Raw genomic sequence first — 26,955 nt, forward strand, 5'->3', positions numbered from 1 at the left:
ACAAGCCATCTGATTACACATGTTGATCTCTATCTCTCTGTTTTTTCATTCTCTCTCTCTTTTCTCTTTCACTCTGTCTTTGTGCAGCGTCGGAGTGGGATCATCAGATAGGGGAAAGCCTGCAAATATAATAACAGGCTCATTTGCTTTTCTAAGTGGGTGGAAGATATTTTGTGCCTTGTAAGTCCAATTCGCTGCAACTATAACAAACTAATTCTCATGTATTTCTTTGGAACAGACAGCTAAAGTGTTGATTATGCAGGAGAGTCCCTCAGTCTCCAAACAATCTAACAGATCAGCTTGGAAATCAGCTCACTGTCCTGATTATTCATAAATCCTACCAACAGTTAAGGTTGTTCAGTGTTATTGCAGTGTTATTGGTCAATGTTATAGAAGTGTGGTATGTCAGTGCTACTGCAGTGTGCAAAGAGCTTCTCTGTCGCTAATTAAATTAGGATAATCCTGATAAGGTTGGGTAAAGGGAATATACTACACTGACTGTAGATCAGTTTGATCAGAGCGCCGATGAAGGTCATGATAGTTACGATAGACATCCCTCGGATTCCCTTCCCCCCTTCCTCTTCCTCATCCCTTTGGCCTGTAGTCCTGCTTGTTCTGCTGGGAGTTAACCACAACCCCTCTCATCATACATTCCTCTTTGAAGTTAATGAGACAAAACTATCAGCCGTCACGCTTTTGATTAGAAAATGGACAGAATGATTACATTTTTAATTGAAGCCGTCATTTTCAATTAAGATATGATGTCCTTGAGAGGCCCTGCTCATCCCTCCTTGCTTTACTCTGAATTCTCCAGATGCTCAATCGTTCTGCTAAGTAACTCCCTCATCTCTCTCCTTCTCTTTGTCTTTGAAGACCTCTCCACTGGAGCAAAGACAGGGCTTCTCTCTCCTCTATCTCACTCCTGCTGACGCCCCCTGCCACTCTTTCCTCTACACAATTTTCTTTCTGCAGTCCTTAGTTTTTAGCTATCGCTCCCTCAACCCCCTCACCTAATTTCCCAATTCATCCTCCACTGCCTCCCTCACTCCCTCCCCCTCTTCGCCTGCCTCCCTCTCCTCTCCTGCACTGCCTACCTCTCCTTTCCGTGCCTGCCCCCCTCTCCTCCACTGCCTCCCTCTCCCCTCTTCCCCTGCCTCCCCCTCCCCTCTTACCCTGCCTCCCTCTCCTCATCTCTCCAAAATGGTTAACCTGAAAACAACTAACTCACAGCCAATAGAAGCTGACAGAGGAAGAGGTGACAGTTTAAGTTACAGGTCTAAAAATATGAGACAAAAACTTTGACTACTGACAGCACAACAAATGATAGAGAATTTAGGGGCTGTATTTCTATCAGCCTTCTCTGTCCTCCCCTCTTCTCCCCATCTCCCTTCCCCTGCCAGACCTGTTTGGAGTGGGTGGCTGTTCTCTTCTCTGCATGGTTTTCTGGCACGAAGGCTTTTCAGTGTAGCCAGGGCCATTCTCTGCCAGGACAAAGGCACTTTCTCATTAATTCTTATCAGAGTTCATCCTGCATCCAAATGCAAAGGGCTCCAGAATGCTCAGAGTGCAATAATGAGAGGACAGGAGATGAAGACCGATAGGGCAAAGAGAGAAAGAGAAACCCATAATGTAGATATAGGAAGAAGCGAGGGATAGATTGGTTTCATGATTGAGGTTGTAGCTAGCTCATTTACTGTCATCTCCCTCGAAACAAAATTTTCACATTATTTAGTGTTCTGTGTGTTTTTCCCCATAATATCAAAATGTATGTACCCTAACTCAGAGTTGTTTTCTTCACTGCTTGTGTTATTATCAAACTCTATTACTCTTTGCTTAAAAGTGTTATCAAACTGTATGACTTTGCTTCTAAGTGGTATGTAACTCCATAACCTTATGCCTAGTCTGGAGGAATTAAAAACCAGAATATGTTCGATTCCAAAGGACTCAAATCAATTAGCTACATTTGAGGGGTTGTATATTTGTCCGTGTGTGCATGTGTGTGCTGAGTGTGTAATATTGCTTCAGTGTGTTGAGTAGATAACATTTTCTGCTGGTCCCTTGCCCTGGCCTGAATGGGGAGTTATTTAGGGACTTCCATGCTCACAGATGATGGTCATTGTCATCTTTCCCTTTCCCACTATGGCTGGATAAATTGCAATCCTTTTTTCATATAATGGCATGGCTGAGATGGATGGGGACAGGAATATGGCTGTCATTACCATGACAAAGGAAGCTAATTCTGCTGGCACAACCTCCATTCAGAGCCCCATACAGAATCTTCTTATCAGGGGCACCATGACACCAGCAGGCAGCTCTCCTAACACTTTCTCTGGGAGAAGCTGCACAGGGTCTGGAGGTAGCACACCCTAGCACTGGCCTGTCATTGTCTTTTGTGGCGTTATGTGGGAATTATTACATAAAATAGTGGTGGGGTTCAAATTCTATCAATGGCTAGATGGGAACGGTTAGGGTTTGGCTTTGGGGATTGTTTCTCAACATCTCTAAGGAGTTGGGTGTGTGGGCACAGGAGCTAGTCAGTTCTGCAGTGTAATAAGGATTGGGTGTGGGTTCAATTTAGACATAAGGTAAGAGAGAGGATAGGGGTAGGAGAGAGGGTAAAGTTTGAGCTCGTAACTCTCTCTGTTCATCTCCCTTCCCTCTCTCCCATCCTTTCAATCTTTTTTTTCTGATCTCTTTCCTCTGTAATTGCTGTTAGGATTGGGAAGGGTAGGATCAACCACAGAAGCCTAATGAGCAGTCAGGATGCTGAGCCCACCCAGCACAGTGATCCTGTTAGGGGAGTTAAATCACTGTTTACTGACAAGGTCAGCATGACTCTCTCACTAAATGACAACAGGTGTGTGTCTACGTTAGTATGCAGATATAAGTGTCTAGTGTGTAAAGATGTCCTGGCTTGCCTACTAGGACACACCATGTTCACTTTTTAATGATCAAATTAAATATCTATGCAAGGCTCTCTTTTATGAGCAGGGATATTAAACTCCCACCACCTGCATGTCTGCACACTGAACACACTGAACACACGGAACACAGCTTTGCAAAGCATTATTAAACACAATTTCTGAGCCCAGAAAGCCAATTAGGACAGAGACACAGTACTTTCCAAAACAGGCTTTCCTTCCAAAAGATTTCTTTTTTTAACAATGCTTTATACAAATCCAGCAATCTATCTTGTGTTATTTGACAAAATATAAATAAATATTTCTGAATAAATGTAAGAGAACCTTGGCTGAACAATACAGTTAGATTTGATTTGATATGACGCCATTTGATGTGATGCCATTTGATTCTCTTTTATCACCAACAAGGATGTTTATCATGTCTCCAGTCTGTCCCTTCAGTCTGTCCCTTCTTTCCCCATAGTACCTCTTCAACTCACATCATCAACTCTCAGGTGTATGTGTGGTTGTGTGGGGCAAATTTTACATCAGTATGTGCCAGTATACAGCGCAACAGTGTGTGTGTGTGTATTCTGTATATGATGTGACCTCAACTTCCTGTTTTGGTCTCATATACTGGCTCACAACTTCCATGTCCATATGCACTCAGCTCTGGGCTGTGATTAAGTTACCCTCCTCCACCCGGTCAGCCCAGTCCCCCTCGCACACATCCTCTCTTACATTCTGCCTGTAGCTCTCTCTTGTTGGCAGCTCAGCCTTGCCTGGGTACAGTGTGTCAGCCTCTGCCAAGCTTCTGTTATTGAGAGGAAACCAGCTGCTCACTCAAAGACCCCCTCTCCCCTTTCCCCCTGTAGAAAATGGAATTATCCAATTCTGTCCACCCCTGCTGAATTTTGAGACATGGTACATCCCTGTTGGTGCTGCTCTCAGTACGTTGTCATTGCCTCAGTAGTACCACAGTCCTCAGCATAACCACTGCCTGCACACCTACACCAAGCAGACGGAGGAGAGGAGACTTCCACAGAGCAGTTACGAGGCAGAGAGAAGGTGACATCCCATCATCTCCTGGTCTCCAGGCTGCCCTTGTCGTGAGGCGTCCCTGATATGACCCTGTTTAAGAGTGAGCACCGCAGTCAACGATGTGAGTATGTCAGGGTTTACCCTACTCTGTGTGTGTGTGTGTGTGTGTGTGTGTGTATGTGTGTGTACTGTGTGAAACACCTTTCCATGTCTCTTTGTTTATTTCATATTCTGACATTTCATCTCTCTGTACCCCCTTGTCCTTCTCCTCCTTATCAACCCCCCTGTTCATCTCTTACCCCTTGGTTTACCCATCTGTTCAAATAAATAGACGGTGGGTGAGAGAGAATGGAAGAAGAGATGGAGAGAGAGAGAGATAGAGAGAGGGTAATGGGTTCTAAACCGAGGTGAAGGGAGCTGTAATGTTTACTCTTAGAGCGCAGCTGAGCTCATACACAACACACAAACACACACACACACATATGGTCACAAAAGGAAGATAAATGAGCAATTGAGCATGTACAACTGTGTTTTTTGTAGCGTACTGTAGATCTCTCTGTGTGTGTATCTTATCCTACACCAGGATATAATCTATTACTGCACCAGGATTTAATCTACTACTACACCAGGATATAATCTACAATTACACTAGAACTGGACCTACTACCGAACCAGGAAAGCTAGTTTTTTTCTAGATTAGTATTATTTTTACCCCCCAGCTGAGCCCTCTTACCCAGCCTCCCTGATGCGAGGAAGAGAGGACCGAAAGGACAAAGAGAGGAAGAGTAAGGGGAATAGTATAGAGAGCCCTCACAACCATCTGAGACACAAATCACTATCACTATCACACGCACGCACACATTTACACAATCACACACAATCGCACACACATGCAGGGGCACTTTTACAGCACTATCTGACAAATGACCCACTCAGACACTGCAGGGTTCCAGTCTGGATGGAGATGTTTGCCCCTGTGTGTTGGTGTCAGCTTGTCTGTGTGTTGTTCTGGTGTATATGTGTGTTGGTGAGTGTGATTGTGTGTATTTGTCTTTGCAGTTGACAGGGCTTCTTGCCAATACACATGCTGTGCTGCATACCCCACAATTAATCTGCTCTTGTAGTGCCCCAAACTGGGTTGTCCCAAAATACTGAAATGTCACTCCAGTCTGTCAGCCTGGAGCACAAACACTTCCAGTTTACATCCACCTTGAGAATTGTTGTTACAATGGATTGTAACGCAAGGTTTTCTGTGTGTTTGGGTCCCAGACATGAGCATGAGTGGCGAACTGAAGACAGGATGTTACAGGACATCCAACAAGAGACCCAGCAGCACTCTCTATGGGTGAGTATGTACCTGTGTGTGTGTGTGTGTGGATTAGCCCTGGTTTAAGACTGCCTTGATTGGGGGGGCACTGAGAAATGTTGGTTGGGCAGGAGTCTTTTGCTTCACTGAGTGAGTATTGTGTTGTGTAGAGCTCTACTAAGTCTAGTGTTGCCTAATAAATATATTGGTTTATTATTATTTATTTATTGGTTATATTGGTATATTTTATTCAAGTTATTTATGTTGCCAACCATGTAGGCAGAATGTTCTCGCAGCCGGGGTGAGGCTGCCACACATGTGGGGTGCAGAGGTGCTGGCAGCCACTAGCAGTGGGTAACACACGTCCCCAGAAGTTCAGAGTGTGGCTTTGGACCAAAAATGTATGCACACCCTCAAACATACAATGTCTTTTCCGCTCCTTTCCAGGGTGGGGGAAGTGCAGGTAGAGAGATGGAGGGAGGTCCAGGGTGAGGGAAGTGCAGGTAGAGATGGAGGGAGGTCCAGGGTGGGGGAAGTGCAGGTAGAGAGATGGAGGGAGGTCCAGGGTGAGGGAAGTGCAGGTAGAGATGGAGGGAGGTCCAGGGTGAGGGAAGTGCAGGTAGAGATGGAGGGAGGTCCAGGGTGGGGGAAGTGCAGGTAGAGAGATGGAGGGAGGTCCAGGGTGGGGGAAGTGCAGGTAGAGATGGAGGGAGGTCCAGGGTGGGGGAAGTGCAGGTAGAGAGATGGAGGGAGGTCCAGGGTGGGGGAAGTGCAGGTAGAGAGATGGAGGGAGGTCCAGGGTGGGGGAAGTGCAGGTAGAGATGGAGGGAGGTCCAGGGTGGGGGAAGTGCAGGTAGAGAGATGGAGGGAGGTCCAGGGTGGGGGAAGTGCAGGTACAGGGATGGAGGGAGGTCCAGGGTGAGGGAAGTGCAGGTAGAGATGGAGGGAGGTCCAGGGTGGGGGAAGTGCAGGTAGAGATGGAGGGAGGTCCAGGGTGGGGGAAGTGCAGGTAGAGATGGAGGGAGGTCCAGGGTGGGGGAAGTGCAGGTAGAGAGATGGAGGGAGGTCCAGGGTGGGGGAAGTGCAGGTACAGGGATGGAGGGAGGTCCAGGGTGAGGGAAGTGCAGGTAGAGATGGAGGGAGGTCCAGGGTGGGGGGGAAAGTGCAGCAGAGGAGAGGAGGGGATGCCAGGCATCAGTCCAGCCTGCTTCATGTGTTTCCCTTCCAATAGTGTGCCGTCATTTGTTTTCATTACTTGAGGGGGCTGATGAAGTGTGTGTGGGGGGGTGTTAATAATAGACCAGACCCATCTGTCACACCCTAGAGGGCCTGGAGGGGCACACAGGGGGATGTGTGAGGGGTGTGTACCCTCTGGATATGTATGAACATGGGGGGTGCTGCAGCTGATAGCCTTCAGTAAAAACATACAGTAATATATTGTAGTTGTGTGAGGAGTTAGTCAAGCGGAGGAGGAGGAGGGGTGGGGGAACAGTGTGTGTGTGTGCGTACGTGTGTGTGTGTAGGAGAAGCCTATGGGTCTGGGTGTATCCATCAGTGTGTATATCATCAAGCCAGATTACTTATCTCTCCTCTCACCGCTCAGCTACTGATGGAGTCATCACCTCCCCTACTGCTGCCACACACATACACACGCAAGAAGACACAAGAACAAACAAAAACATACATACACACAGACACACACACAGAAACACATGCACACAACAACAACAAGACACACAAACAGGTTTGGTGAGAAGACACAGCTGGAGGAAGATCATGGATTAACAAGGACAGTAAAATATTCACCTAAATAGCAAGAGAGCAAGAGGGGGACCTCCTAAGAAAGAAAAAAAGCCTTTTAAAGCTCAACTTGAGAGCAATCTTCCAACGGATAACATCCAAGAAAAGCTTATCCTCATACTTGAACGTTGAAATGAGACGTTATGGGTCAAGGAAAATCAAAAGTTTCTCCCTTTCTGCAATGTACGAGTGTGCATATGTGTAAAAGAAAAAAAGAGAGACTGGGACAGAAAGAGAGATAGAGAGAGAGAGAGAGAGAGAGAGAGAGAGAGAGAGAGAGAGAGAGAGAGAGAGAGAGAGAGAGAGAGAGAGAGAGAGAGAGAGAGAGAGTGAGAGAGAGAGATCGAGAGGGGACGAGGACAGCAGTATGAAGAGACAGAACATGAGGACAGAGGTAGAGTTGGAAAGACTGGGAAGAAAGAGAGAGCTGTGGTGTGTGCCGTTTGCCCCTTAGCGTGAACAATCCATCTCAAATTGATCTCCCATCTCACCCCAGCAGGGCTTTCTGAATCAATCTCAAATTGATCTCTGTGCCAGAGGTCGGAAAACTAGCAGCAGAGCTTATCAGAAATATAGTGGTACTGGGCGGACCTGACAAGGAAACTTATCACACTGCACAACAGGAAATAGGCTCTGAAGCCTGAGGGCAGCCAGGGAGACTAGACTGCTGCCTGGTCAACACTGAAACACACACACATACACACAAACACACCCACACACACATACACACGCACATAAGAACACATTCACCCATTCACATAGCAACGTTCCCAAGTGTCAAGGTATTTGTGGAAAACATACCGTATATGTGTGGCATATGTGTTGAACACTGACATACTGTATAATAATAGCCCTTCATACCATGTGCAACATTCTTCCGTCTGAAACACTACCTAGATCAATCCATTATAATGCGTGTGTGTCAGTTGAAAGATCCATAATAATGTGCTTGTGTCAGAGAAATGAGATTGGACACCTAGAGCTCTTTGTAACTGATTTAATCTGTCGTGTAACTGGCTGTGTTAAAGGCTGGAGGAATGTTTATCAATAAAGGCCTGAGTTTACGGTCCACTCTGCTCCACGAAACATAGACACACATCCCAGACACACAGTCTAACCTTAAACCGTAGCTAACTGTTACACAGTCTGAACACACAGTTAAACACACAGTATGCATATGGGTAAACACAGTCTGAACCCTGGTGAGCACATGGTCTTAACACAGATGAACACAATCTGAACATGGCTAAACACAGTCCTGAACACACAGGAGGCTGAAGGAGAGAGGGAGGAGAGAGAGGGAAGAAGGCTGTGTTTTGAGCGTGTTCAGTGAGCAGAAGACCATTCTCTGCAAAACAACCAGTCAGCACAGAGCTGAGTACAGTGTGTGTATGTGTGTGTGTGTGAGTGTGTGAGAGTGTGTGCGTGCGTGCATGTGTGTAAGCGTGCGTGTGTGCGTGTAGAGAGGGAGCGAGGGATCCCAGTTATGTTGGCCCAGGTAGAAGTTTCCTCCTGTGAGGATCACAGACTACAGTGTGAGGTCAACAGCAAATGTCAGGCCTGTCAGTCACAGATAAACCCAGACAGCTCTCCAGAGGACACTGACAGCTTCTTTGCCCTCTCACTCCTCCACTACACAGCTCTGGTACTGCTGTTCATCTCACAGGGAAGATCTGTGAGCCCATTTTATATAGAGGCCTGATGACAGATAATTCACCAGTTCAGTACCACACTGGGTTTCCTTTCTGTTACAGCACATTCTGATCCCTTACTGCTGTTGGATGCTGCAAATGAGAGCTAACCTTGATAATGAGTCCTTCACCTCTCTGAAATTGTCATTAACCTCCCCTGATCCTAGGCTCTAATCAACACAGCTCTAACCTCTAACAGCCCATCAGCCCCTCCTGGACAGTCTCCCTCCCAGCCTCCCTCCCAGCCTCCCTCCCAGCCTCCCTCCCAGCCTCCCTCCCAGCCTCCCTCCCAGCCTCCCTCCCAGCCTCCCTCCCAGCCTCCCTCCCAGCCTCCTGCCAGCCTCACACGCTCCCTCACCTCAAGACAAATGAACCTACACAGACAAACAGCGACGTGCAGAGTTCTGGAGCACACACAACCACACATTTACACACACACAACCACACAGTACATGCAAAACATACAAACACATTTGCCTTTAAGTTATTCATTGTCAATGTTTGGGATAAACAGACTACTTTGTTTGTGCACATCTGTTTAACAAAATGATTAATCCAATCTATCATCCAATCCGACCACCTGCAGATGTTCCATTAATGCAGAAAACAGGAGTGTTATTCATCTCTCCTCCTGCCAGAAGCGTAAGTGAGTAATTACAGTAAGAGCCTTTGGTTTCTAATCACAATCAACACCTGTAACTAGGGTTGATTTGAAAGGCAGATTATGTTTATCTGGGGTTCAAACCTGCTAGGGTGTGTGTTAATCAGAGCGAGTCTGATCTCTGAAACTGCTCTGGAAGGCCTGGAGGCTCACCTTCCCAAAATCTCACCACTACCCTCCAGAACCTCACAACATTCCAGAATCTAACCACCTAGCCATAACCTCTGCAAATGTGAAAATGGTCTGGTGTTGGTCTGTGTGTGAATCTGTTTTTGTGTGTGTGTGTGTGTGTGTGTGTGTCTGTCTGTCTGTGTGTCGTTACACACATGCTCTCTCGCAAACAAAACCTGTCTGTGAGAGCAACCAGGTGAGATGATTTATAGCTTGCTAATGGTTTACTTGAATATCGAGAAATTATGAAAAGAAAGTAATTAGCCTACAGTGACCTTGCTTTCCATCACACACACACATGCATGCAAACACATGCACAAAGCACACATCACACACCAGAAACACACACCATTTATACACAGTACACCACCGTGTGTGAAGCAAGTGTATGGGAAGTGCATGTGGCTTGAGTGTGTGTGGCCGGTGTGTGAAGGAAGTGTGTATGAGGTGAATGTATGTGACATGAGTGTGTGTGAGGTGAAAGTGTGTGAGGTGTACATAATGGTACATCACAGATCATGAGTCGGCTGCAGGTGGCAGGAGGTGGATCTGATATGCCACCATTGTTCTCTGGCCTGCGCCTCCACTAGATTAAAGAGGAGGATGAAGCTCCAGTATTACCACTCACAAACACTTTCTCTCAATTTATCACTTAAAGTCACACATACAACACAAAACACAAGCACACAAACCCATGTACACGTTCTCTGACAGCTTGGCTCCGCAGTAAATGAGCTGGAACATTCAGGAACACACATAGTATGTGTCCCGTAGTCACTGGTGCAGAGCGCAGGACAATTATTATGGATTCCTCACCTTGCTGTTGCACCACTAATCCAATGTCGTCTTTCTAACTGACTGCATACCATGGATGGCATAGTCTTTTCAGTTGGCTGAACTGCAGTTTAATGCTCACACATGCACACACACCTAAGGTGTGAAATAATCTCTCTCACTCTTATTTCCAGAAGTATGCTCGCTGAGAGAATATAAACATGGAATGTGTATATTTAGCAGTACTAGGTTCATATTATTCCTTATTGTTTAGCATCAACTCATATGTTAACGTGTATTTTACACATCATACAAACACAGCCAATTAGACAAACAAGGAAAGCTTGGCATAATATTGCACATTGACATGTCTTGCATGTCATTTACAGGGGTCAAAGTGCAAGTGTTTTATGAGGGATGAAAACATCCTGCCACTCTATCAAACATGTGAGCAGAACATAACCCTAAGCCTCCCTCTCTACCCTTCCCCTTCCTTCCTCTCCACCCCCTCTCCTTGTGCAGGTCTGAGTACGATCTGGACTATGACTCCTACCAGGAGGACTACTATGACAGGTAAGTCAGCTGGTAACAACTATAGTACTGCTGTTGTGTCGGTAATATCAGTGTGGCAGTGTGTAAGTGCACAGGGAGGAGGAGACTCACACACACACCCTTCTCTTTCCCTCCTCTCCCCCGCTTCTCTTCCTCCAGTCTCCCTACCTCAGAAACACTTCATTTAGATATTCTGAGTCATGCTTTGAAAGCAAGGGAGAAAGTACACCCACACAAGTATTTTCCGTATCCTGCTCTCTCTTTCACACACTGACACACACACACAAGCATGCATTCATAAAAACACATACACGTATTGGTGCATTGTAGTTTTAGAGTTTATGCTTTCATCTTTATTCTGCCAGTTTGGCATCTTTCTCTCTAAACTTAAGAAAAAAATACTCTGACTTTCAATTTGCTTTGAACACGGTGCATGATTATACCCTGCAATGCTGACAAGCTTCAGATTTGTAGACAGCTTGGTGAGTGCGTGTGCGTGCATGTGTGTGTATGTGTGTGTTTGTGTCAGTTTGTATGTGGAAACGTGAGAGAAAGTGCATCTCCACACACAGATTGAAGCTCCAGCAGAAACAAAGCCTCTCTTGTAGTGTAATCCTCACTCTCACCCACAGACTAGACTGTAATCCTCACACACAACATTACCTGTTAGACTAAATACCTCACTACCACTAAGGCTAACTTAGTTTTCCTGTCCTCTAGTACACTGACCAGCCTATCCAGGTGTCCAGTCTGTGTGTGTATGTGTGTGTGTGTGTGTGCGCGTGTGTGTATGTGTGAGTGAGTGTGGAATGCACTTTCTCCTATCCCCATCTCCCCTGCACTGCCAGAGAGATTTTGATTGGTGCTGACAGAACCAATTATATTATGTTCAGCTATAGATAGGGAAATGGATTGTTGGTTTGGTACAGGAGAGGGTGAGTGGAGAGGCTGACAAATTAGACTTGTCTACCTGGCAAATAATATGACAGATCTCTTCAGTCCCTTCCAACTATTGACCATAATAGAACAATACAACAGTATACTGTAGTCTGCATGTATTATGCATTCAGAGGTCCCAAATCCACAATCAAACAAGAGAGGTCTCACAGGTGTCTGTGACAAGTGCTCGTTCAGAGCAAAAGCAAAGGACGGCAGACGGAGGGAGGAGGTTGTCACAACCCCCTCATAAAAATGGGGACACAAGGTGTCACCAAAACAAACCACCACCAGTCTGCTCATCGCCGCACCACTCCGAACCACATCCCACCACCCTCAGATACCATGGTATCCATGGAAGCAGTTTCCGAAGGGAGAGGGAGACAAGAGCAGCAGGGACAATAGTCAACAGGCCTTTAGGGGTGTGGAGGAGTCTGCCTCCTCATGATTCCCACCTTTTCTCAGGCGCAAATTTAAATCAAAGGCCTGTAAGAATGTACTGTATACCAATGCATTGTCTGTAACATGGGGGTGCTGACACATATTTTATTCTACCTGAAACATCTCAAATGTTTGTGGCCTCCACAGAGTATATGACTACCAGCGTGTTCCAGCCTCAATGCCGCCCTTGGGACAGGGCCCCAGTGAGGCTAAACGGCCCCGATCTTCATCCAACTCCTCTAGGCACAGGCACAGCCGAGACAGGCCCCTGTCCAAGAGTTTCAGAGCTCACAACACAGGCTCCATTAGGGCCAAGTGTAAGTACCCTTCCACACACATACAAACACATATATATTACAAGCCTAACTCCATCATAGCTAATGGTTAGCAGCCAATCAAGGCTCTTTATTAGCTCTTTATTAGAGACTGAAGAACCTATAGAATGTTGATGTTTATTTACAAGGCCTCATCACCCCTAGTCCTTTCTAGCCCCCTGCTACACTCTCCTAACCCTCCCTCCCTCCCCTTCTTCATCCTCCTCCAACTGCCCATCCTTTTTTCCATCTCCTACCCGCTCCCCTTCCCCTTCCCCATCCCCCTTGTCCTCTCTCTCCTTTTCTCCATCTCCACCCCCTCAGTGAAGATGAATGAGCTGCAGGTGATAAAGAAGGAGCTGACGCTGATAAAGACCCAGATAGATGGGCTGCTGCACAGCCTGGACAGGATGGACTCACAGAGCAGGGACCACACAGGTGAGCCGGTTAATCAACCGTCTGAATGTCAAGCTTGAACACACAGTGCAGGCTGTGCGGGGCAAGTCTAGACCTAAGAGTTTCTGCTGCCATCGTGTGGTCTTTTGAAGAATCTTTTTTCTTCCCTGTCCACCCAGATGACATACTCTGTGTGCTTATACTGTATGTATGCGTGCATGTGTGAATGTGTGTTTTAGGGTCTCCCTTGAGAGAGGACAGTCTAGCGGGCTCCCCGTATCCCGCCTCAGCCAGCAGCCCCAGCTCCCTCTCTCCTTCTCCCTCCTCCCCCCGGAGCCCCCGCCGCCGTGCCCAGAGAGAGAGCCCTGAACTGGGGGAGGCCAGTGACGATGATCACCACACGGTAATTTAGTGTGCAGTCTAGTCTCAGAACCTCTCCATGAGTGAGACTGTGTGTAGAATCTCCTGACTGTGTGTAGGAGAGTGGAACTTTCTGTGTCAGTCTGTTTGAGTTTCAACTGGTGTCACTTAAATTTTTACTGCATATTTTACACACATCAACAAATGAGCATACGCAAGCCTGCCTCCTAGATTCTCAGAAAAAATGACATAAACAGGTCATTCCAGAGATACGTCTTTCCTCTCATCTGCAGTTGCACTGTGCTGTTCCTAGGACAGTAATGTCTGTATGCCCGCCCGTCTGTCTGTCCATCTGTCTGCCTATCTATCTATATGACATGTCTGTCTGTTTGTGACAGATAAACAAGCAGAGCTCTGGTCCTGAGGATGAGATGTGAGGAAGGAGACCAAGCAGATGGAGTCTCTGATGTGGAGGAAGAAAGCAGCTGTCTTGTATTATTTTAGACCACATGAACTCCTTTGCTAGCTAGCGTTTTTGTAGGCCTACGATGTATCCTGGGTACCTGTGAAATATGCACACAGACAGAAATCTACACATCATCCCATACCTACTGTGTTCACCTGGACTGTCTGAAGACACACTGACCACTCAGTCACAGTTGTTTCTTTGTCTACAATCTCTTCTCTCTCTTCCTCCTATGTCCTCCCTCTTTTTCTCCTCGGCAGACATTAGCTCCTTTTTTCAAGCATTAGATCCTCTCTTCATACAAAATGAAAGAGAGAAAGAGTGGGAGAGATAAAGAGGTTATATGCTGAAGGTAATTATGAGCCAGACGTGAAAAAATGAACTTGTTGATATTCCTGATTAGAATTTAGTATTGTATTCTACACTAGTCAAAAGCGAGAGATAACAGTGGCCCCTTTTTAAAGAAGGCCAACAATTGTGTAACATTTTTACTAATCGAAATAAACAAAATCAGAGGTTAAAACACACACACCTTGCCTTCCACACTCCCTTTGTCCCATCTCTTCTTAAATGTGTCTGGTGGGATGTTTGTCACCAAGGAGACGCCTGGGCACATCTGTAATATTGTGCTTTAATGTCTTTCTTTTCTGTTTTTGGTATGTTTTCTATCATTTTAGCATTTTATTTTAGGGGGTTGTATTTCTTTCTTTAAAAGAGCAAAGATAAAAGTCTTTAAATGTTTTATTAAAATTCTAGTGGTGTCAAATGTTTGTAAGTTTTCTTCAGCCTTCATAGGATACATAAGCTGCGTGAATGAGGGTATTTTCATTTTGATCATCAACACTTCTAGAAGTATTTAATCTTGATGCCATTGTATGTGTGTGTGCATATATATATATACAGTGTGTGTAAGACTATGAGTAACAGAAAACAAATGTAAAAACCTTCAAACTAAACTAACAAAACCCTATCAACGTATTTAGCTTTACATTGCATTACAAAACAACATCAATTCTGGTCAGAAGAACAAACTTGTAAAATCTACAGTGTGGGACAATGTGCACCATCTGTTATATTTGCTCGTCCTTAAACATTAACAGCGGAGTATAGCAGATCAATGTTTCCTTGACCAAAAATGTGCACGTGAAGCCCCACTGATGGCAGTCTTTGATAATAATACATTCATACGGCAAACCTCGTGAGGTAGGTTGTGCAATTTGCACGGGTAAATTCGGCATATGAACTATTAAATGATAGCACTTTGCTGTTGAAGACTGAATAGGCTAACTAGAAAACCCGGTTTGGCTCGACACCGAATTAACACGCATGTGTGCTAACAGACTCCGACACATACGGAGTCATCTTTTGACTGCAAACAAGGTAAGATTATTCGATGAAAAGTTCTCAACTTTAAACTTTATTTATCCTTCAAAAGGAAATTAGTGTGCAGCAGGGGTCAGAAGTTCTCACGACACTTAAATATTTAACAGTGGTGTGGAAGAAGAACGCTTTCAGTCGCGAGTTCAAATAGTTTTTTGATTGACAAGAATTTACATTGTTGGGTTGGGATCTCCTTGGCCTATCAGAGGCCACAAAATGCATTACATTATTATTGTCAGCCACAAGGTGGGGCTTTATGACACCACTTTTCATATCGGATGATCTAAATAAGCTAATAATTATATAGTTATGCACAATATGCAGTTCTTGTTAGCCTTCTTCTCTGTATGCTGCAGTGTGCAGAGATGGCTGGTCCAGTCAGTCCTCTAACCACCCATGTACTGAACACTGGTAGGGGTGTCCCTGGCTCCCATATGGCTCTCAGTCTGCATCTACTGGACCCCAACACTGCTACGTGGAACCTCCTCATGGCAGGGTCAGCACAGAGCTCCACTAACCTATGTTCTCCATGTTGTTATTATTATAGAGGCTGGCAAAAGCTGTGTTACATCTGTAGAAAGTTCAGTACTGTTTCAGATAAGTTAAAGCACTTTCTTCTGTGACCAAATTACTTCTCCTAGGACCACCAATGAAGATGGCCGCTGCCCTGGGCTCATCACCAAAGACACTTTCACTCCCGGGGTATACAAGATGCGCTTTGAGACAGGACAGTACTGGGAGAGCCTGGGGGAGGCATGCTTCTATCCATTTGTTGAAGTGAGTAGATTAGTTTATATACTACTGTGCAACTTCTTTTTTGGTTGGCATAAATAGATAGTGGCATCATACCGTCTTTATTCCTCCACAGATAACTTTCACCATAACTGACTCAAGCCAGAAGTTCCACATCCCTCTGCTTCTCAGCCGTTTCTCCTACAGCACCTATAGAGGGAGCTAAAGAAAAGCTATGGGGACCTGAACTACCTAACTGGAGGGCCTATAGGTTGAATGGTCAGGAAAGAGTTAACTTTGGCAGGTGTGTGACCACACGCAGAGGAAAGAAACATTATGTTTGCACCATTTATTGAGTTCACAACTGAAATGACAATAAAAAGTATACACCACATGTGTTAAAGAAACGTGATAATTTTAAATTGTATTGTATTATTACCCCAAATTATATTATTTTTCTACTAGGTTTAATTTTAAGCTATTCAGAACAATCATTTTGCCCTGACTGCTTTCACTGGCTGCTGTGGTGAATGTATCCGTGCATCGATTACACTAGCCTGTAGCGAGGCCCTTCCCCTAACGAAACGGCTCCATAACGCAAGTATAATAAAGTGGTAGATTTTCTTTATTCTAAACGGACGCGTTTTTGACTCAATCACACAATGGCAGATGACGAACTGGACGCAATTCGGAGGCAACGTATGACCGAACTGCAGGCGAAACATGGGGTAAGGGAGTGAACACGAGGGATGAAAAGGCATATTTTCGACCATAAAAGGAAAGGCTCATCTCATCCATACTGTCACTGTAGAAGCCACTAGCTAAAGTTACCCAGTACTGGATAACCATAGACTATGAATGTGAAAGATAGTTTGACCAATTAATATTTCACTAGCTGGATATCATTCCAGTACAACTTAGAGTTTTAATTTAATACTGAATATTCCTTCTAGTTTGTAAACTAGCTATTAGTAGGTGACTGCTAGCAGGGAACGTTAGCTTGTTTGCTAGCTAGCTAGCTCCCAATGCTTGGGTTAGGATGAGAAACCCAATCTTCAAGCTTCATTCTTGTAGCACTAATTCCATTTTAGTTCAGCTTCAGTACGCTATTCCTAGACGTCTTCGAATGAATGGTGTCAGGCAGATGTTTACCTCCTGAAATAACATGGATATAACGATAGCAAACTTAGGCTACCTTAAAACTAAGAACTACCCTGCGTGATTTATTTGCTTACTAGCACCTTGCAATCTCTGCCCCATTGAACACTGATGGTGATGTGTCTACAATTGGACTAGATCAGATTAAATTGATACGATATAGAGATCCAGCAGATGTCTTTAAAATGATAAAGTGATAGATTGTTCTTACAGGCTCTAGCTTGGAACCCTGTGGATTGTCCGGTAAGCAGAGTGCAGCTAGTGGGGTGCTGATGACAGTTGCAGACTGCATGTGTGTCTCAGTCAGTGCTAGATGTAGGGATACAGTTTGCCTGATTACATATCAGAATAAGCTTTCTGTTTAATTAAAGTGTGCATTTAACCTCAAAGCAAGTGCTTGCAATATGTGTCCCACTAACACTAAGTGGAAGTCCAGCCTCATACAAATTTGTGACCCCCTCACAGGACTCCTCAAATGACCAACAAGGACAGCAGGAGGCCAAGCAGAGGTCAGTCATTTACCTTCTGATTCAACATACCAACCCGTCTAAAAACTTGCTTATTATCAGAGCCAGTCTGTTTAAGCTGTATGGATATTCAGGATGTGAAGCTGAACCTTAACTAATGTACCACACTTCAAAATAAGGTGATGAGGATGAAGTTCAGAAGATTGTGGCCTGTGATGAATTTGGTTTTAGGTGAAACTGGTTATTTTAATGTGTGCTCATGCTGTGTCGTGACCTCCTGTTCTGATCCTCCTCTCAGAGACTCAGAGATGAGGAACTCCATTCTGGCTCAGGTTCTGGACCAGTCCGCCCGCGCCAGATGTAAGTATTTTTGGAGTCTCCACCTCGCTGTCAGCGGTACTAGTAGGGGCTTTTGCCTTCTCACATCCCTTTTCTTGCAGTGAATAATCTGGCCTTGGTGAAACCAGACAAAGCCAAAGCCGTTGAGAACTACCTCATACAGATGGCTCGCTTCGGTCAGCTAGGAGGAAAGGTGGGACATTTTGTATATAGACATTGTATAAGGCTGTAGGCCTACCTTGTGTACGTTCATGGGCCTATATTGTATAAGTCTTTGCAGTGCATGGCTCTGTCAACAGTCTCATTGGTTGTCTCTGTTGTCTATGCTTCTTGATATTAAACATTCCTTCCTTTGTTTAGATTACAGACACAGGTTTAATTGAAATCCTAGAAAAGGTCAGCCAGCAAACAGAGAAAAAGACAACTGTCAAAGTAAGTGACAATCTTTAATTCATGCCTCCATCTGCTTAGTAAGGCCTGTCTCACTGCTTCTGTCAGTCAGCCTGTCTCACTGCTTCTGTCTCTCAGTTCAACAGACGGAAGGTCATGGACTCGGATGACGAGGATGATGACTGATGTGCGGAGGGCGGGACTATAGACAGGATTGTAGGGCTCTGTTGGTAGCAGACCATATTTTTACCTATGGCCCCACACGGGAGGTGCACATTGGGATGCCTCATCCAGCCCTGCGTGGATCTGGAACTCACAATACTCTCCCCATAGAGATAAAACGTTTCAAAACAAAGAAGCAAACCTGCTTTATCTCTATTTTCAATTTCTCCATATCTCCATTTTCACCACTGTTATTTTGTTTTTCTTGCAAGAAAGGATATTGTTTCAAATGTACTCGATTTGAAGACTGTTCTGTGAATATTGTATGTGTGCTATTCAATACTAGCATGACACATGACTGGACACCTTGGTATATTCATGTTTTGTTTTGCTGAAATCTATTCTACAGTTTACATGAATAAACAAATATAAAGCCTTAAACTGATTGCCCATATTACGCTATCAACTGTATTGCAAAAAATTAAGAATCTTTAAAGAGTGATTTATACAAATATTTTTACATAGCTTTCGATGGACTAGACTTGAGAATAATTCAATATATATCTCTGGCTGGACTGGGTTCAACTCATCTGACCAATGACTGTGTTTTTGTGCTGGACATGTGTACATAGCATTGGTGGCATATTAACACATAATTTAGGTTGTAGTTCTAAAACAACTTAATACTTCCTCCAGTGGTACATTTCGTTATTGCATTTGCAAAATTCTTCACAGTTATGAGTGTATATAATACATGGCCTTTCTGGTGAGGCACTTGCTGAGGGAAGTGTAGTGTGTATGAATTTCATTCTGATCAGAATGTCAGGAACCACTAACCATGCTTATTACTTTAAAACATGGTTCTTACTAAAATAGTTATATTTTAGATTTAGATTTGGTAGGGTCATTACAGCACCACAACAAATCCTATACAAACTGGCATACAGTCATACATATAGTACAAATGTTCTTGGATTATGGTAATAGTTTGAAGAAAAACATAATTTCAATCAGAGTACAAAACGAATTTGAAAAGGTATGTGTTCTATGTTGAATGGCTTACACTATTGGAAAGGTTGAGTGTATAAATAAACGAAACAGTCATAGGTTACTGTGGCCTATAAGTTAAACTTAGTATATGATCCTTCAAACAGTGTGTCTCTTTGGAATTAAATATGTCAGTTTGATAAATAAAATTAAATCAATAAATCCACGGATGAAGCAAGACTGATTCGGCTCTGCACTGCGTCTGCGATTACCAATGAGGTTCCACCGACCTGGCCTTATTTTCACACGACCGTGGTCTGATTAGTCAGTCACAGGTTTTGGATATAGAGGACTGCCTGGAGGGTGGAGTTAAGCGCAATTTAAAACCACATACAGAGGATTGTATTTTTTTTAAATGAAAAGTATACATACCTTCAAGAATAAATCCCATAAAAGAGCAACATTATCCGTTTCAAATCGTTAACATATTTGATGTATGGTACAGGGAATTTAAAATGGTTCAGTTTTCTACCCCGCCCCGTTTAATACGCGGCTGTCCGTATTTACCAAAAGTGTTTACCCAGCGTCTGCCCTTTTTGAGTGACGAACAAGTAATGGTTTCTATTGGTTGTGCCTTTACCCATGTGCCCTCTTCCACCAATAGGAATACGCGGTTAGGAAGCGCAATGATAGGCGGGACATAACTCTCAAAGCTCAAAATACGATAAGCACACTTTTGGAGAAGTCATTGAGGACTTGTTTTCAAAGTGTGTTAGTGTTGTAGAATAATAATTGCCACTACAATGCCCGAGGACAAGGCACTGGGTTTCAACATGGTAACTTGCAGCGCTCCTGTAAACATTGCCGTCATTAAATACTGTAAGTATTATCTTATATTGTCCAGTTACCCACTGCTAGCTAGCAAGTGACAATTGTTGAAAACGCTGCATACGAAACTTTCCTTGATTCTTTCCCCAACATTTTTTTATTAACGTTTGTTATATATAACAGCACTGGATCCAAGATTATACTTATTTATGTGAACTTGTAACATTGCAACGTCCTGCACAACCATCTATCATATGAAGGCAGTCTATTTCACTGTATTCATATCTGACTTGCTGTTATTACTGTATAATAGGGGGGAAGAGAGATGAGGAACTAATTCTTCCTATCAATTCATCTTTGAGTGTGACACTGCACCAAGACCAGGTACTGGTTAAACTTTGTAGCTACACTTCAGATTATGTGTGTGTTTTGAGTGTTGATGGCCATGACCTGATACCTCCCTTCATAATATTCAGCTCAGAACCACCACAACAGTGGCCTGCAGCAGGTCATTTGAGGAGGATCGCATCTGGCTGAACGGCCGGGAGGAGGACATCACCCTGCCTAGGCTCCAGTCCTGCCTCAGAGAGGGTGAGGAAATCCTGCCTCAAAGGGTGAGGTAGTCCTGTGGGAAGGTCAGACAGGAGTGTAAAGAAAGGCAGGACTAGAAGAAAAAGGTTAGACAGAAGGACAGCACTACTATTATGTCACATAAACTAACACCTTTGTGTTGTGATTGGTTGTTCTTCCAACTCAGTTCGGCGCTTAGCAAGGAAGAGGCACAGTGATGGAGATCCTGCCGGGTTGTCCCACAAGTTCCATATCTGCTCCGTCAACAACTTCCCCACTGCAGCTGGACTAGCCTCCTCTGCTGCTGGTTATGCCTGCCTAGGTGTGTGTGTGTGTTTGTACTTGTGCGTGTGCCTCATTCTGATGGATTCTGCCTATGTCACCACCTTACATCCCTGGCTGTCTCTGCCGTCTCCCTGATTCCCTCCCTGCAGTGTACTCTCTGGCGAGGGTGCTGGGGGTGGAGGGGGAGCTGTCGGTGGTGGCACGGCAGGGCTCGGGGAGCGCCTGCAGGAGCATGTATGGAGGCTTCGTCCAGTGGACCATGGGACAGAGAGAGGACGGCAAGGACAGTATTGCCCAGCAGGTAGCGCCAGAGACCAATTGGCCTGAGCTCAGGGTGCTGGTGCTCGTGGTAGGTCTTTGTTATGTGTATTTGTGTTTAATACATTTGTAGTTAACATACACTAACAGAGTACCTGAAATTGAAACAGTTTTCCACTATACACTAACATGCAGCTAGCATATCATCATCAAATGTGCATACATGTCAACGCTTCAGATTTTTTTTACTGGTGTCGTCCATACTGACATTACTAAGGTATTTTGGGTGTGCAAGAAACACCACCAATTTACATATTTGTATTTTTATACATTGTATTGCAAGGTATCTTTTTTTAAACTTTCATCCCATCTTGTATAAATAAAATATGTATTGAATTAAGCCAGATCTGACCCTCAGGTCAGTGCTGAGCGGAAGCTTGTGGGCAGCACCTCTGGAATGCAGACCAGTGTTGAGACAAGCAGTCTGCTGAAGGTACACACAAATACACATTCACATACATGAACAGGCATGCTAACTATATACACGTATTCACACACATACAAATGCACACACAATATGTATACATTAAATGGCTGTGTGCAATATGGTGAAGCTGCATGCTGGTCTCTGTCAGCACCGGGCAGAGTGTGTGGTACCAGGCAGGATGGAGCAGATGATCAGAGCCGTGAAGAAGAGGGACTTTGCCACGTTTGCTGAGCTGACCATGAAGGATAGCAACCAGTTCCATGCCACCTGCCTGGACACATACCCTCCTGTCTTCTACCTGAACGATGTGTCTCGCCGCATAATCAACTTGGTGCACCGCTATAACCGTCACTGTGGGGAAACCAGGGTGAGCATCACAGGGTCTCTGCTTCCCCTCACCTCCTCCTGTCAGATTCACTGAACACGTTTCAGTTTCAAGTAGTTGCTGCTAATCTTAAAGTGTGAAATGGAGATGTGAAACTAGAAAGGAGATATTTACAAGAATTCACAGGGGACAGAACATGAGTGGAGAAACTTGGTGACATTTGGCTACCTTTTTTTCTCATCTCATATACCCATCACAGCTAACCTGTCTCCCCTCCTCCAGGTAGCATATTCATTTGATGCAGGTCCAAACGCTGTCATCTTCACCCTTCAGGAGCATACAGCTGAGTTTTTCCAAGTGGTGCGTACGTTCTTCCCTCCAGAGACCAATGGAGAACAGTGAGTGTCCTTTATCTAACACAGCCTGCATGCATACTCTCCACTTTAGCACACACAGTTAGCATGCATTATCTCCATCCTATCATACACAGGTAGTCTCCTCATGCAGGCTCACTCCACATCAAGATGGTTCATGATGCTATTGTTATGCACAGACTACAGTATTTTTGGTGTTGGTAGTGCTGGTGGTATTTGTACTGTGTTGGTGTGACTGTATCTGGGTTCTCAGCAGGTTCCTCAAAGGTCTTCCCATTACTGGGGTAACTCTGTCTGAAGAGCTAAAGGAGGCCATTGGTATGGAACCTTTAGTGAAGGGAATCAGCTACATCATCAGCACCAAGGTACACACTCACACACACTCCTGAATCACTTACGTCACAATTGAGAAGATGTTATATCTTTGTTAAGGGCCTTTTTAAGTCGTGGTACATACACATGTTTCACCTGGTAATGAGTGGCCCTACTATCAGGCTGGCCCTGGACCCTGTGTGATGGAAGACCCCACCCAGCATCTGCTCTGCCCTGATGGACTGCCTAAGAAGAACGTCTGATGTTTGAATTCATCCTTTCGACCCAAGGAGACGCATCAATTTCAGTCTTGCTTTAGGCTAGGATTTAGCGGAGGCCCTGGATATTGTCCTCTACTGCATTGCTAGTTGAAGCTAAAGCAGAGTAAATTAGATGATGATAGAAAATGCTTGTTCTTTCATAGGTTTTAAAGTGTTATATTTTATATATGAATGTATCTAAATAAATTGACATTTTATAAAATTATATTTTAGTCTTTTGTGCACTTCTTTTTCTATAGAAAAAATATTTCTAAATATTCTATAGTTCCGGTTTAGACTGAAGAGTGTTGTCTGCAAAAATAAATAATTAATTGAAATAAAACTATCACTGTAAGAAATAAACGTGTGGTGTTTTATGAATAGCGAAACAACTTTTGAAAAAATCAGTGTAGTTGAATTGAATTCAATGGGTCGTTTGGCATTTTTAATCTTCTGTGAGGGTACTTCATGGTTAACTGAATTCGAGACTCCTCCTTGTCTTAAGTCAGTTCGGAAGTGACTTAACTTTGGAAACGACTCTGAAACACTGTACGTGTTCTCTTGTAATCGAATGTGACAACAGACTAGAGGCTTTTGCGGCGGTCAGAGGTTCTGTTCGTCCTATTCCAAACATGGGGAAGATAGAATGGGCAATGTGGGCCAATGAACAAGCTTTAGCAGCAGGATTGAGTGAGTATCACGAAACCTTTTTATCTGTTTACATGCTTTAGGAACGCTACACATGAGTAATACAGCTACATGAATTAAAAAATTGTTCACCATTGTAATGCTAAGTTCGTATGGTTCTTTTGGACATCGAGATACAAAATAAATGGTCAAAACATGTCACTTAAAAACAAAACAAGTAATTGTTTGGGAATCACAGCGAGGTTTTTCGTTATTCTATTTCATACTTGTTGTTTGTTTTTGAAAAAAAATGTTTTAAATTGCGTTGTAATTACAACTTCCCTGTTTCAGTTCTTCTTACCGGTGGCATTGTCGGGACGGCCGGTCAGTTCAGGGACTGGCAGTTCGCAGCTTATGGAATGTATCCTTTACGTTTTTAGCTATGGGGTTATATTATCAGCCTGAACCAAATACAAACCCATTCTCACCATTTTTCAAGAGAAGAAAAATATACGAACGAACGAAACTGCACATAATCTTAATCTTGAACACTCCTTATTTGAAAAGCAATCGATACATTGTAGCACACCTGGTTTCAAGAATAACATGTTCGTGCTGCACGTAGGGCTACTTAAGGGCTTGTGGCACCAAGTATGGTAGCTGAACCTGACTTAACTGATGCTCAGAGCTGCTGGAGTGTTTGTCTGTCTGCTTGAGTACCCAAGAGGCAAGAGAAACAAAGGCACTAGTGTGGAGAGGACGTAAGTACCCCCTACACCCTAGACCTAACCCCATCACAACATCTCTGACACCCTCATTTTGTCATCACTGGTTATTGATTAGTTAAACCCAATCGTGTCACTGAAAGCATATGTTGAGTTCCTTCTCTTGTGTTCTTTTAGGGGCCAACATTGCTTCACTATCTGTGTGAAATCCTTTGGGCCTTTGACCAGGAACTACTATGTTCGAGCGTTTCTACATGCAGCGTGAGTACGCCTCTGTATCAGTCCTGCTGTGTAACAAAAACACTGCCTCCTCCTGTGAATGTGACCGGATAAACCATTTCTGGGTTTTGTTCATATAGTGCTTTATCATTCCTCCACAAACCTTCATTGTTTAGCTGTGACATCATGTAATTACTGTCACATCATGTAATTATCTCTCTCTCTCTCCTTCACACTTCCTCTTTCACCCACAGCATCTGTGTTCCTGGAGGATTCATGTTAGCCACTGTCCTAGGCTGTGTGTGCCTTGGCATTGCAAGCCTCATCTACTTGGGAGTATGTACTACCTAACCTCCATTTGTATGTACATGGATACATATCTAAATGAATATATTGTATTGTACTGGGGTTGCACCTCCCACACTCACTGTTAGCTATTGGGTCAGACTTGTTGGGTAAGACTTGCTGAAATGCATGTACACATACAAGGAAGTGGCTTCAAGAAAATGTTTTCTGCTGGTTTCTGGTTATGAACACATCTTAGAATCAAGCAGTATCTCAGGTATTTTCCTGTGTTTTGCAACAGAACAACACTAAGTTTGAATTCATACAGTTGGCTAAACTTCTGCATGGCATTTTTATATGGCTGAGTGGGGTGGTACTGGTCGGGGTGATGACTGGAAGTGTTTTGGACATGGCATAATGCCCCCTTGTATTGTATATCAGTAGAGGTAAGGGAGGAGTTGTTTTGGCCCAATCTGATCAGTGACTTGTGTGTTCTGCAGGCTGCTATTCGAGGGGAGCAGTGGGAGCCAATCATGCCTCGGCAGCAGCAGAGCAGGAAGCCCGTTGGAGAGAGCATCAAGCAGCCTCCGCAGAACCCACCTCCACGCCCACCTCAAGATATGCGCCGGAAGAGAGCGGAGGACATAGAGGGAGCAGCCTATGCCAACCCCATTCCTGTTACCGAGTAGCTCATGTCCCCTGAGCTACAGCCTTTCTATATAAAACCATGGTATACTATAGACCCTGATCACTCATCTTCTTAGTGCTGCTACCATATGTCTCCAACCTGCTTTACTTTTACTAGTTTAGTTTAGTCAGATCTCTGTTGTAAAAAGGACAGATTTGACCAGCATCTGGTCAGTGTTGTCCCTGAAGCTGTAAACCTTTGTACCTGCACCACAGTGGGCATGTTAAAAAAAATTGTACCAAGGTACTTGTGCAGTATATACCTGTAAATGGTGTACTGCACTATTTATCACTGTGTTTAAAAGCCCTGATGAATCTAAAACTCCTGGACAGACTTGAGAGTTTATATTGTAGATTTGTTTTGGCCTGTGAGTACCACCTACTGTGTCTATGTAACTTTCAATGCTTTTAAATTAAAAATAAAATATTTAAATACATTCTTCATCCTTCAATTTAAAGGGTGTACTCTGGAAACTCCTCGACTGACTTGTTTGAGGAAGAATAGAGAACTGTCCTTTTCACAAGGAGTGAACCTTGAGTGGTTTCACAGCATGTTCACCACTCATTGCAGCACACAAGAATTTCCCTCTGTTTCTCATGTTAAAAACACAGACACACCTTTACTCAAGGACACAAACGTAAACACTTGAACAGAGCTTTAGTTAGCAGGAACCATAACCCAGAGCTTTACGTAGCAGAAACACAAACACAGTTGTCTAGTTAGTAGGAATCCTACCCTAAATATTTAGTCATTTAGCAAACACTCTTATCCAGAGCGACTTACAGTAAGTACAGGGACATTCTCCCTGAGGCAAGTAGGGTGAAGTGCCTTGCCCAAGAACACAATGTCATTTTGCACAGCTCGGAATCGAACCGGCAACCTTCTGATTGATAGCCCGATTCCCTAACAGCTCCCTAACCACTCAGCCATCTGTTAACTCACTTTGGGTTTAATACATAACCGGTAGAAGACTGACTAATCTCTTACAGTTGTAATAGGATCCTATTGTTCAATGCACATTCCTCCCTCATCACTGCTGACTTTTTCCACAGCATGAATAGCTGCACTGGGCTTGTCAATAACCAGCAGGTGTATCATGCTTGACATGTCCACTGATGTGCAGCGAGATGTCTACTTAACCATTTAACTGAGTTGGATATATAAACGTACAAATAAAAGAGCACAGCAAAACATTGGATTATTGGATAGATTCATTTTATTCAACCTGTCAGTAGTACTACCTCAATTAACAATAATCATAAATATATCTCATGTCCCTATATGTTTG

General features: G+C 44.1%; 5 protein-coding genes across 8 annotated transcripts; all 5 read left to right on the forward strand.

The window, feature by feature from the left end:
• The first annotated feature begins 3,905 nt into the window (after positions 1 to 3,905).
• On the forward strand, positions 3,906 to 14,572 carry LOC136955623 (heterogeneous nuclear ribonucleoprotein C-like). Of its 2 annotated transcripts, none has more exons than XM_067249346.1 (7): positions 3,906 to 4,062; positions 5,211 to 5,286; positions 10,867 to 10,917; positions 12,421 to 12,590; positions 12,912 to 13,025; positions 13,223 to 13,386; positions 13,742 to 14,572. In XM_067249346.1, exons 1-7 carry the CDS (start codon positions 4,026 to 4,028, stop codon positions 13,778 to 13,780), a joined length of 651 nt encoding a protein of 216 aa, XP_067105447.1. In that variant the 5' UTR covers positions 3,906 to 4,025; the 3' UTR covers positions 13,781 to 14,572. The 2 variants fall into 2 exon arrangements, with proteins under 2 accessions (XP_067105447.1, XP_067105448.1); XM_067249347.1 differs by having other exon boundaries at positions 3,939 to 4,062; positions 13,754 to 13,886.
• A 479-nt stretch (positions 14,573 to 15,051) lies between these two features.
• Positions 15,052 to 16,343, forward strand: uraha (urate (5-hydroxyiso-) hydrolase a). The gene is made up of 4 exons (XM_067248879.1): positions 15,052 to 15,189; positions 15,546 to 15,685; positions 15,831 to 15,966; positions 16,058 to 16,343. Exons 1-4 carry the CDS (start codon positions 15,136 to 15,138, stop codon positions 16,145 to 16,147), a joined length of 420 nt encoding a protein of 139 aa, XP_067104980.1. The 5' UTR covers positions 15,052 to 15,135; the 3' UTR covers positions 16,148 to 16,343.
• Positions 16,344 to 16,478: 135 nt separating this feature from the next.
• Positions 16,479 to 18,878, forward strand: pdcd5 (programmed cell death 5). 2 transcript variants are annotated; one of them, XM_067248881.1, is made up of 7 exons: positions 16,479 to 16,649; positions 17,293 to 17,322; positions 17,545 to 17,588; positions 17,845 to 17,906; positions 17,987 to 18,078; positions 18,246 to 18,317; positions 18,414 to 18,878. In XM_067248881.1, the coding sequence occupies exons 1-7, from the start codon at positions 16,584 to 16,586 to the stop codon at positions 18,459 to 18,461; spliced, it is 414 nt and encodes a 137-aa protein (XP_067104982.1). In that variant the 5' UTR covers positions 16,479 to 16,583; the 3' UTR covers positions 18,462 to 18,878. The 2 variants fall into 2 exon arrangements, with proteins under 2 accessions (XP_067104982.1, XP_067104981.1); XM_067248880.1 differs by lacking the exon at positions 17,293 to 17,322 and having other exon boundaries at positions 16,484 to 16,649.
• Positions 18,879 to 20,145: 1,267 nt separating this feature from the next.
• Positions 20,146 to 23,342, forward strand: mvda (mevalonate (diphospho) decarboxylase a). 2 transcript variants are annotated; one of them, XM_067249194.1, is made up of 10 exons: positions 20,146 to 20,303; positions 20,566 to 20,636; positions 20,729 to 20,843; positions 21,010 to 21,144; positions 21,257 to 21,456; positions 21,784 to 21,858; positions 22,001 to 22,219; positions 22,460 to 22,575; positions 22,808 to 22,916; positions 23,046 to 23,342. In XM_067249194.1, the coding sequence occupies exons 1-10, from the start codon at positions 20,228 to 20,230 to the stop codon at positions 23,124 to 23,126; spliced, it is 1,197 nt and encodes a 398-aa protein (XP_067105295.1). In that variant the 5' UTR covers positions 20,146 to 20,227; the 3' UTR covers positions 23,127 to 23,342. The 2 variants fall into 2 exon arrangements, with proteins under 2 accessions (XP_067105295.1, XP_067105294.1); XM_067249193.1 differs by having other exon boundaries at positions 22,805 to 22,916; positions 23,046 to 23,243.
• Positions 23,343 to 23,670: 328 nt separating this feature from the next.
• cyba (cytochrome b-245, alpha polypeptide) lies at positions 23,671 to 26,121 on the forward strand. Its single transcript, XM_067249097.1, has 6 exons — positions 23,671 to 23,813; positions 24,102 to 24,171; positions 24,437 to 24,511; positions 24,653 to 24,736; positions 24,949 to 25,030; positions 25,480 to 26,121. Exons 1-6 carry the CDS (start codon positions 23,756 to 23,758, stop codon positions 25,666 to 25,668), a joined length of 558 nt encoding a protein of 185 aa, XP_067105198.1. The 5' UTR covers positions 23,671 to 23,755; the 3' UTR covers positions 25,669 to 26,121.
• The last annotated feature ends 834 nt before the right edge of the window (positions 26,122 to 26,955 follow it).

Source organism: Osmerus mordax, chromosome 13, assembly GCF_038355195.1.
Source record: "Osmerus mordax isolate fOsmMor3 chromosome 13, fOsmMor3.pri, whole genome shotgun sequence".
NCBI lineage: Eukaryota > Metazoa > Chordata > Actinopteri > Osmeriformes > Osmeridae > Osmerus > Osmerus mordax.